This window comes from Silene latifolia, chromosome Y (genome assembly GCF_048544455.1).
Source record: "Silene latifolia isolate original U9 population chromosome Y, ASM4854445v1, whole genome shotgun sequence".
Classification (NCBI taxonomy): Eukaryota; Viridiplantae; Streptophyta; class Magnoliopsida; order Caryophyllales; family Caryophyllaceae; genus Silene; species Silene latifolia.
The window spans coordinates 314,528,266-314,540,206 of record NC_133538.1 but is presented as its reverse complement, the minus strand read 5'-3'; the positions used below and the strand labels follow the sequence as shown (position 1 = coordinate 314,540,206).

At 40.6% G+C, this 11,941-nt stretch overlaps 1 protein-coding gene across 1 annotated transcript; it reads right to left on the bottom strand.

Moving 5' to 3' along the window:
- Window positions 1–712: 712 nt before the first annotated feature.
- On the bottom strand, window positions 713–11,586 carry LOC141631224 (uncharacterized). Its single transcript, XM_074443924.1, has 5 exons — window positions 11,483–11,586; window positions 11,293–11,391; window positions 10,976–11,207; window positions 9,737–9,949; window positions 713–746 (listed from the first exon to the last, which is right to left on the bottom strand). Exons 1-5 carry the CDS (start codon window positions 11,544–11,546, stop codon window positions 713–715), a joined length of 642 nt encoding a protein of 213 aa, XP_074300025.1. The 5' UTR covers window positions 11,547–11,586.
- Between the last annotated feature and the right edge of the window lie 355 nt (window positions 11,587–11,941).

The window sequence follows — 11,941 nt, the reverse complement described above, 5'->3', positions numbered from 1 at the left end:
CTCCTTCTTCACCCTCGCCTCCTCAGCGGCCTTCGCCTCCGCGGCCTTCTCCTTAGCTTCGAGCTTGTCATCAAGCAGCTCGTCAAATTTTTGCCACGGAAAGGAGCCATCAAGAGGAAAGAGCTCCCCAATCACTTCCCTGGCAGCTTCTTCGGCCAGGTCCCGGTATTGGGCGCACATGTTAGGGAGGATAACGGTTTGAAGCGTCTCAATGTCCTCCTCCCTCTGGGCGATGATAGCATCCTTATTCCGAACCACCTTCCCCTGGGCCTGAAACATGGCCTTCCATTCGTCCCTCTTCTTAGCATTAAAGTCGGCGACTTTCTGAAGGTGGTCACGCCCCTCCAGCAGCTTAGCGGCATCAGCCTCCGCAGCCTCAGCCTTGGCTCTCTCAGCGAGGACTGCCTTTTCAGCGTCCTCCCTAAGTTTTCTCTCAGCACGGACTGCCTCTTCAGCCTCAGCCTTGGCCCTCTTAGCTTCCTTCTTCGCAGCGTCGAATTCAAGCCTGAGCCGCTCGAGCTGTGGAGCAGCTTCAGCCATGGCCTTTTCTTGCTTCACAATAAGAGCACCGGCCGTATCAGCCCACTTCGACAGCATCCTGGCCAAACTCAGGCCCTCCGACCTAATCTGGACGGGGGTAGGCTTCGGGAAGGAGGAGACGACGGTGGCATCTTGACCACTTGCCTGCGCAGTTTGCTTCTCAGCACGCCGTTCAACAGTGTGTCCGGTAGACGGCGGCGGTGGATCTACAAAAAATTCAACCAAAGCATCCATGTCAACATTCATGGACATACCAGAGAGCCTGTCATCAGGAACGCCTAATGAACCGGCTAAGTCTGAGCCACAGCATAGATCTGTACCGGGCTTGGCCTTCTTGGCCGGAGGACGCATTTCTTTGCCGGCCTCGGCAGCAGTAGCAGCAGTAGAAGCAGAAGCATCAGCAGCAGTAGTAGGCTCTTTCCTCTTGCGGAAGAGAGGAGATTCCACTGCCAATGTGACCACCTCCTCGGCGGTAATATCAACGACCTCCACCGTCTCTTTCTGGACTGAAGGGATGGGAGGTGGAACTGATGTCGACGCCGTCGCCGCCGAAGACTTTGTTTTCCGCGTTCGGCGCGGCATGTTACCAGCAACCTTCGCCTGGGCCGCCTTCACATCTAGGGCCTTCAGCTGCTGATCCATGAGATCATTTGGCGGCGGTCTGCGATCACGGGTCTGAGCCTTAGGATGCAAATTAACAATTGTCTTGTCCTTGGCAAGTCCCATTCTCCTAAGGATATCTTCAGACAGATCCGGGCCGAAATGGTCTGCAAAGGAAACGAAGCAAGGGTTAAGTAGAAGAAATAAATCAAAGTTCAAATAACAGAAACATTAAAAGCAGAGATGGGCCTCACACCGACCCCACTCACCCCGTTCGAGGGCCGGTATGAGGCCAACGTGGCAGAGCAGCTCATCCTGAAGAATGATCTGCGTCGGGGGCATCCATCCCTTCGGCATCCCATTCTTCTCAGCCTCAAACAGCCTCATCGCTCGCTTCTCATCCGCATTAAGAGAGACCCTGCTGGCGTCCATCTTAAGCTTACTCCGGGAGACCCATTTGTCATGCTCCACCTTACTCTCGCACCGCAAATTGACTTGGTGCTGGAAGGACCGGGGCAGTGGATAATCCTCCGGAACCTCAACGTACACCCACCGCGCCTTCCAGTCCTTGCAGGAAGAAAGCTTATCAACGGAGACGTAACCCAGCTCCGTCTGCACGCTGTACCACCCAACGCGACCAGGGGCTGATGGCCGAAGGTGATGAAGCCGGCGGAATAAGTTAACCGTTGGGACCTCCCCCTTGAAAAGGCAGAGCCACACAAAGCCGACTATAGTCCTAATGGCCAACGGGTGCAGTTGGGCCACGGCGACGTTCATGGCTTTAATTATGGCCATAACATGTTCATTCAGAGGAAACCGGAGCCCATACTCCAGGTGTCTGATGTACACGCCGATACAGCCCGGAGGAGGGCAACAGACCACTTGACCTTCCCCAGGAATAACAATACTATACTCCCTGCCGAAGGAGAAGTAACGTTCGAAAAAGTCAGGACCAGAACAACTGGCAAACTTGTGGGTCCAAGCACGGTCAGGGCAGACCTTACAGGCGTCGCCGTGATCCATGATGTACGGCCTCTCCTCATTAGGACGAGTCCTTTCAACATCATCACCGTCATCATCATCATCATCCTCCCAATCCTCCAGAGCTTTTGGATCAACTTCAGGAGAAGGAGACCTAGGGCCCCCAGACCTTATCGGGATGGCGGCCAGTGCCTCCTCCTCATCAAGGCGCGACGGGGAACCCCCCGGCGCAAGGTTACTAGGTCCGGCATCAGCAGAAGACATGTTCACAACAAAAACTTAACAATTAAAAGTTGGAAAATTTGTTTGTTTACCTTGAAGAAAAAGTGCTACGCCGAAGTAACAATTCTGAAGATTAGAAGAGAAAGAAACCCTTGAAAATCCAAGAAAGAAAATTTTTTTGAGAAGTTGAACTTTGTGCGAAAATTAAGGGGCATACTACTCTATTTATAGAGCAAAGCCCACGAAGACGGACCAATCAGGGCAAAGCCCATGAAGCGTCAACCAATCAACAACGAGACACATGTCAAGCATGCAGCCATGGGATGTCAATCGACAAACAGTTACAAAACTTCTCCAACACGCTCCTTGACAGAATGCCAATGGACATATCTTCTTCAACATCGCCCCTTGGTATCTACTTGCCAAACGGACCGCTGATTCAACCAAGATTGGCAGCACCGGCTGGGGGCAATCAAAAGCGCACGGCACTCACAACCTCGGTCTCGGCCAGCGCCACTTTCTTTTCCACATCTGATGTCCATTACACATCCATGTGGAGGGGGGATATGATACGACCTAAGCAGAACCAAGCCGAGGTAGAAGAAGCCGGGGCAGAAAATTTTTACTTGCGCAGAATACGCTCAACACTCATCGAAGGTCCATACCACGGCATAGACTACGCTGGGGGCAAATTGATGGGGCATATTCTGCACCCGCTGACCGAGTCAACATATTGAGCAAGGTCAAAGATATCCACAGCAAGTCAACGACTTAGACAAATTTAACCGACGCCTGGCGCTGTCGGCTGTCTCTTGTGCCTCGGCTAGGACAACTAGCCAGCCGGGGCACATATCCGCGTACTCATATCCAAGACCCCTCGGCATGGAGTCAACAGGACCCGCCGGCCTGCAATGGGTCCCTCGGCCGAGGGTACATTAGTCTTTCCACCTGCTAGCCACTTGGCCACTACGTGACAAAAGGTGAAAGTCTATAAATACTCCTCAACTCTCATTGAGGAAAGGATCCACAATCTAACCTAAACACCTCATAATCTGGTAATATCTTCCTTATCTCTCTACAATATATACTTCGCCAAGTAACACACAACTTAATCCCCTTTAAGTTCACTGACTTGAGCGTCGGAGTGAGTACGCTTGGTGCAAAGCCGAGCCCTCAGTTTGTTCATCGTTTCAGGAGAGACCGAGAGAAAGAAGGATTCAACCAAGGACGTCATTCTACAAGCCACGAGTGGTAACAAATAACTGCTTCGTAATTACACCCGGAACACATTCATTAAATCAATTAAAGGACATGTATTAATAAAATTATTGATAAAACGACGGAATTACTTCGGATATGTGTGAATTAAGATCTCTAATTGACGAATTATTAACGAATTGGTTTAGTATTGAGAGGGAAAGAAGGGAGAAAACTTTTTTGGTTTGTTTTAGGAGGAAGGGTAAAGTTGGAATAATAAGATAAAATGTGCGGAATTTAGTAAAACTTTGTGCGGGATTTAGCAATTGCGTAAATTTAAAAACTTAATTAAACGTTGACTTAGGTGGTTAGATGGAGTATCAATCAAGAAAAAAGAAAGAAATAAATTGAAAAAAAAAAGAGGAAATACGATTGAATTATTACGTGGTTAAATTTATAATGCATGAAAATAGTTGAAGCTCTTATTTTTTTTACATTAGCTCGTATTCTTTTTACATTAGCTCGTATTCTTATCTTAATAGCTCGTATTCTAATGTGCTAGTATTTTTAAGCTCGTATTCTTTTTTTCATTAGCTCGTATTCTTATCTTAATAGCTTATATTAGCTCGTATTCTTATCTTAATAGCACGTATTCTTATGTGATTTAAGCTCGTATTTTTTTTATATATTAGCTCGTATTCTTATCTTAATAACTCGTATTCTTATGTGCTCATATTTTTTAGCTCGTGTTCTTTTAATAATAGTTCGTATGATTGGTGTAGAAATTTACCTCAAATTAATTACTGTTTGATGCATTTTTCCGTCTTGATGGTGTAAATTGCATCTCGTTCACTAAAATATTATTAGATGCCTTTTTCCTCCTTGATATTGATGTCAATTGCTTCCGTTTCACCATTATTTTGGAATGAGAATTAGGAAAAAAGAGCAAGGTGACTATTCGTTTAAGAGAGATTATAGAAAACCCTAACCCTAAACCCCTAAATTGTGATGCGATTGAGATTTGAGAATTAAGAGTCGTTTAAGAGAGATGAGAGAAGGGTTTTGTTGGGTTCCTTATGGTTGATGATGACATGCCCATTTGATTTGTGCTATCTTAGTTTACCTTTTCAGGATTAATGATGTAATCAAGCATGGATTAAGAAGTGTTGAAGTTGTTAATCATCTCATTGTAGTGAGTCTTAGTGTCATCTAATGTACAAGTGAGAAAGTAGAGTATCATAGAGTAATAGAAACAGTCAAGTCGACTGTTGCTTTCATTAGTAAACAGCTGCTTGGATTGTTGCCACAATTCGTAAAACTTGAAGCCCGTTTTATCTTTCAAAAAGCTTTCACGTGACTCTTATTTTTCAAAGATAAAACTTCAGATTTTATTAGGAGTTGGTCTTCAATAAAGAGTGGTTTGAATAATTATTAATTTCAAAATGTTTCCTCTTTGTGCAAATTCAACCCTTTGGTCTTTTGGAAAACAAAAATTGCTTTTTGCCATATTAGTGTTAACTTGTCATCATGCGACTTGTCTTTTCTCTCTTTGTTTTCTAAATTTGTATGAGTTTTTAAGGATATCTTTCAAACACTCTTTCTCTATTCTTGCCTTTGCAAAAGAGCCCTCTTTGGTGCAAGTTTTGGGTGGTTGCAAATGTCCTTCACATGTGTGGTCTTTGACCCTTCAAAACCCTAGCAACCTCCTCACCCATTTCCTCTATAAAAGGCGAGTCATCCTCCTCATAAAATCTCAAGACTTTTCTGAAATAATCTTCCAACTTTGCAAATTGTTTTTAAAGCTTAAAAATCGTGAGTCTTTGCAAAAACCTTTAAAAGTCTTCAAGTTGTTACAGTCGTGGCTACTGTTACTTTATAATACTAAACTCTCTTGCTTAAGAATTGTTGATCTTGTAAAAGTTGTCCATCTCTATTCTTTGCTAAGAATATGTTAGTGGAAACTTGATCCTATAACATTCTAAGTGTGTTAGTAGAGTTTAGGACGGAGTAGTCTTTAACTCTTGGCAACCGGAGTAGGTTGCGAGTTGACTTGTCATAAGAACGGAGTAGTTCTTGTACTAGCTTTACAACCGGGGTAGGTTGGTGTCTTTTATTGTAAGGGTATTTTAGTTGTCGGAGTAGATCACTAAAAGAAAGCAATAAAAAGGTAGATTGGACGTAGGCACTTGAGTTTCTTGCCGAACCAATTCAAAAATCTCGTGTTCAATTGTTTTACTTTATTTCCATTTGCTCTTTTATTATTGTTTGTCGTGCTTTGCTTAAACCTTCAAGTAATAGTTCTCATATCATCTTTGTCACATTTGGTCTGCAGTCGTATTCCACAAACTGAGACAAATAGCTACAGTCAGAACGATTGTTACTTTCATACTTCAGCAAACATTCATCGTGATACTTGTTTAGTCTTTCAATATTATTCAAAGTATCTTCTCATCTCTTTTGTCCTCGTAGCTCACTTTAATTCAATAAAGTTGAAGTTATAAATTTTTTAAATAGTACCTAATTCACCCCCTCCCCCTCTTAGGTACTTGAATCCATAAACTCAACAATTGGTATCAGAGCCTCGTGCTCTTGATCGAGGCTAATCGCCTTAGAGTTTGATTCGTGGGTAATGGATTCCGAGAAACACTCCAAGATCCCGGTCTTTACCGGTTCGAATTTTGGATGGTGAAAACTCAAAATGGAACATTACATCAAAAGTATTGATTATCAATGTTGGAATATCATCCAAAATGGACCTCTTGCCATTGAGGAAACCGATATTTTAAACGGTTTCACCAAGACCAAAGAGGAAAGAAATTACAATGAGAACGACTTCAAACTTGCCGAAAAGAATTCCAAAGCAATGTCGATTCTTCAACGTTGTGTTGGTGAGGGGGAAGTTAGTTGTATCTCCGGATGTCCTACGGCGAAATCTATTTGGGATTCCCTTGTACTTGCCTATGAAGGGACGTCCCAAGTAAAAAAACACCGTATTGACCTTCTCATGCAACAATATGAGATGTTTAGAATGTCTAAAGACGAGTCCTTAAATAGTTTCTCTTCACGTTTTTCTTGTATTATTAATGAGCTTAAAAGTCTAGGAAGGAATTTCGAGTCCGAGGACATCATTCGAAAAATCCTTCGTAGTCTAACCCCTAAATGGCAACCTAAAGTCACCGCCATAGAGGAAGCTAAAGACTTGTCAACCCTATCTCTTCATGAACGAATGGGATCACTAATGGCTCACGAGTTTAACCTCGATAAGCATTCTAGTGAGTCCTCAAAGAGAAAGAGTCTCGCCCTCACATCCTCTCCAAGTGATGGAGAAGATGAGGAGGAAGACGAATTTGCTATGTTTACAAGGAATCTAGCCAGGTTGGTCAATGGACAAGGAAACAAAAGGTTCACTAATAATTACTCGAAAAAACGCTTTCCTAAGAAACGACCTAACTCCACCGTGGGATACTTTAAATGTGGTGATAAAACTCACCAAATTAAAGAATGTCCCAAGTGGGAAGAAATCAAATCAAAGGAAAGAAGAGAAAAGGTTAAAAAGGATTATAAACATAGAGTCATGAGTGCTATTTGGGGAATGTCCGACTCCGAGGAAGATGAGGAACTCATCGAGGAGGAACTTGAGGCTAAAATGTGTCTTGCAAATCATGGTAAAGAAAAAGTCTCAAAAACCTCAAAACTTGAACACTTAAGATGCCTCATGGCTAACCCCGACGATTCCGACTCCGATTCTGACAACGAGGTAAATCATCTAAAGGCCAAGGCTAGAACTTACTCCAAAGAGAAAGTATGTAAGCTTCTTGACCAACTTTTTGATAAGTGTCGGCTTCAAAATGATAAACTCGAGGTAATGCAAAATGAGATTGAGGAAATTGCTCAAGAGAACTTTAATCTGAAAAATAAACTGAAAGCAACAGACAGCGTCACTGTCACCTCTGAGACATATGATGAAGTTAAAAGAGTCAACAAGTTAAACAAACATTTGACTAAAGAACTAGAGCGTCTTAGGTTGACACCCACGGACGTCTCGGACCTTGAAAATGTCAACACTACCTTGGTGATGCAAGTTTCCTCACTAACCAAGGAACGTGATGATCTTTTGAAGGACAAAGATGCTCTTGAGAATGAGATCTATGACCTTGTAGTTGAAGTTGTAGACTTAAGAGAAACAGTGTCTAAGACTGTTGCTTCTGACAAGGATTTAGACAAGTCTAAAGAAAAGATTGAATGTTTGGAAAATGAAAACACGTGTCTTAAGGGTGAGGTTGTTTGTCTCAAGAATGAAATAGAAGTCCTCCATGATAGGCTTACTTTCTTTCAAAAAGGTATGCCCGAATGTAGCAGTTCTAGATCTTCTCCTCATCATAGATCCGATGAAATCGTTGATCTAAACAAAAGACTTGACGAGATGACATCTAAATATGAAGAGTCCAAAGAAAGAATCATATATCTCGTGTCTAAACTCAACAACCACACCCATGACTTCATTGTTGAGAAAATATTGTCCATAGAAAGTATTAACAATGATGAACTCAAGAGAGAAAAAGAAAAGAATTTGCATCTCCTCTCACGTGTCAATGACTTGACCAATGAACTTGTTAATGCTAAAAACATCACTGAAAAGTGGGAAGGAAGTCAAACCGTGTTAAACTTCCTCACGAATCAAACCGAGAAATGTGATAAAGTTGCTGGTTTGGGCTTCAAATGGAACAGTCAGACTGACTGTTGCATCCAGAAGCCTAAAACCGATTTTAGAGGAAGGAAATACGTGGGTCTTCCCGAATACATCATTTGCAATTATTGTGGTGACAATGGTCATGTTTTCAATGGATGTACAAAACGGTTTGATGACATTGACAAGAATACCAAAACATTAAAGCAAATGAGCATTAAGAAAGACACCACAAGTTATGTTGATCACAAAAAGGGACCCAAATTCATTTGGGTTCCTAAACTCAAAAACTAATTTTGTGTAGGGCTTGGTGAGAGGCGGCCGCAATTGGTACTTGGATAGTGGATGCTCTCATCACATGACGGGTGATAGAAGCCAATTCCTCTCACTTAAAGCATCTGATGGTGGCACGGTAAGGTTTGGCGACAACAAGAAAGGTGAAGTAATTGGCATTGGAAAAGTTGGTAAGTCATCCTTACTTTGTGTCGACAATGTGCGGCTTGTCAAAGGTTTGAAACATAATCTCCTTAGCATCTCTCAACTTTGTGATAAGGGTAATTTTGTGAATTTAGTGCTAATGTGTGTCGAATATTTGATGCCACTACTAATGAACTAATACTCGAAGGAAGACGTGTCAAAGATGTTTATTTAACTAATTTGAACTCTCTATCCGGTCACACCATGTCTTGCATGAGTGTAATGAACAATGATCCTTGGTTATGGCATAAAAGGTTCGGTCATGTTAGTACAAAAACTCTTAATACCCTTAAAAGACTTGACTTAGTTGAAGGCATTCCTAATATAAAATTTGATTTTGATAAAGTATGTGATGAATGTGCTAGAGGTAAACATGTTAAAAGTTCCTTCAAATCCAAAAGAATTATGAGTACATCTCAACCTTTGCAACTTTTACATATCGACTTATGTGGACCAATGAGAACTAGAAGTAGAGGTGGTAGTCGTTATGTGTGTGTCATTGTTGATGATTACTCTAGGTTCGTTTGGGCACTCTTCCTAAGCTCTAAGGATGAGACATTTGATGAGTTTCTAATTTGGTTAAAGAAGATTCAAAACAAACTTGGTTTAAAACTTGTTTCAATGAGAACCGATCATGGAACCGAATTCGAAAACTCATCATTTGGTGCTTATTGTGATGACAATGGTGTAGACCATAACTTCTCGGCTCCTAGAACCCCACAACAAAATGGTGTGGTTGAAAGGATGAATAGAACCCTTGAAGGAATGGCTAGAACAATGTTATTATCTAGTAAGTTGCCTAAGAACTTTTTTAAGCGGTAAATACCGCTTGCTACATTCATAATCGTGTCATGATAAGGAGTATATTAAATAAAACTCCCTATGAATCGTTACGTGGAAGAAAACCCAACATTTCATATTTTAGATGTTTTGGAAGCAAATGTTTCGTTCATAACAATGGTAAAAACAATTTGGGTAAGTTCGATCCACGTAAATGTGTCATACACATCATCTCTCGTCAAAATAAAGTACCGCCCCTCACTAATTGTGAACATCCTGGAGTCTGGGTCATAACAATTCATCAACCAATCTATCATCACGTGATACATACCGCTAGCTCTGATCTCCAACAGCCCCCCGAAACCAATCTCTTCTACACTTCTCTTTTGCTCTAACGTCATCTTCTTAATCAGCTTAAACAGTCCGCCCGGGGACCCATATGCATCAACAACCTTTTTAGCAGACCTATATAATATTTATACAAGATTAGTTGAACAAGTAAAAACTATAAGACAATCACAGGTTAAACTATGTAAAATAAGAACTGGCCACTAATTAACCTATAATGGTCAAAACAACAAAAAATAACACAAATCTATGTTAATTAATTTAGAGCTACAAATACTTCAAAACTGGTCACAAACAACTCAACATATTGGTCACCTTATAATTCATCTATACTAGTAGATAAAATACATAACCAATAAATAACTACAAACTCAACCAGAATGGTCACAAGCAACTTAACCTATTGGTAATTAATCAAAAACTATACAAAGCTTAAAATAGGTCACATTTTATTCCCATTCAAAAAATGGCTACAAGTTGAATCAGAATGGTCACAACCTTCTCTTAATACCGTACAAATAGAAATCCAAACAAAAAATAAGAACTGGCCACTAATTAACCTATAATGGTCAAAACAACAAAAAATAACTCAAATCTATGTTAATTAATTTAGAGCTACAAATACTTCAAAACTGGTCACAAACAACTCAACATATTGGTCACCTTATGATTCATCTATACTAGTAGATAGAATACATAACCAATAAATACCTACAAACTCAACCAGAATGGTCACAAGCAACTTAACCTATTGGTAATTAATCAAAAACTATACAAAGCTTAAAATAGGTCACATTTTATTCCCATTTGAAAACTGGCTACAAGTTGAATCAGAATGGTCACAACCTTCTCTTAATACCGTACAAACAGTAAATCCAAACATATTGGTCAAAAAAATAATGGTCACAGAGATAATCCAAACAACTACTTTTAAACAAATGTTCAACTACTGAGGATGAATGGCAAGCTTATTTTGAATGTCTATACAAGATTACTTGAACAACCATTCCATTAGGTTTTATACACAACCAATAAATACCTACAAACTCAACCAGAATGGTCACAAACAACTTAATAATTCCAACACAGTACAAGAAAAAACACAACATTAAAAACAATAAACGCACTAAGTAGTCAACTTACTTGATCAGAGCTCCATCCGAAGATACAACCATCTTACCATCCCGTCTCCAATTTACCGGAGCTTGTCTAACTTTTCGAGCAGGAACCCCATCTTCAGGAACAACGGCGTCTTTTTCCACATGTACCGTATCTTCTACTACGGCTCCCCCGTGCTCGACTGTCCCGCCTTCTACCGCCTCCACTTCAGTGTCTAAGGTTTTTCCTTTCTTCGAAATAGGACTTCCGAGATTACCTTATTGGGTTAACAAACATTGAAATGCATTTCTACAAATTATTCAAAAATAAATTGAAATGACAAAATTGAATAAGAAACTTACCAGACCGTGGTTCTTCCACGGCAACATCCCCATCAATAGATCTGCTAGTAGTCTTCCTCTTATTGTTATTTGTAGCTACTGTCGTCGGAATTTCGACTCCTTAAAACACAAGCAAAAACACGACCAACAATGTTAACGATTATGAATCTACATCCAAATCAATTAGTACAATTAAATTACTAAATCATACCTTCAACGTCACTAGAAACTGCTTGAACAACGCCCTTTCTTGCTACCTGTTTCACGCGTTTCATCTCTAGAATGTAGCCCCAATTTTTCGGATCTGTAACAATTTTTTTTGGGAAGAAAAAAATCTAGGGTTTATGGGAATAGAAAGAGACAGGAGAAAAGTGAAGAAGAAAGGAGTAGAAACGGTCGTGGGATTTTTTGGTGGAAAATAACGCGATTTTAGGAAACGATATTGAAAAGATTATTTGTTACAATTTGTTACCCTTTTTAAAATTATTTAATTTCTCAAAATTATCCACAACCAAATACTTTCTAAATGATATCAACCTGACCCGTTTCATTATAATAACGGATATATCTGTTATACAAGAGACTAATTGTTAAAGATTATATCTTAACTAAAAGATAATAATTTAATAAAAATAGAGTTTTGTTTCCTTATTTAGCCAACTTCCTTTGG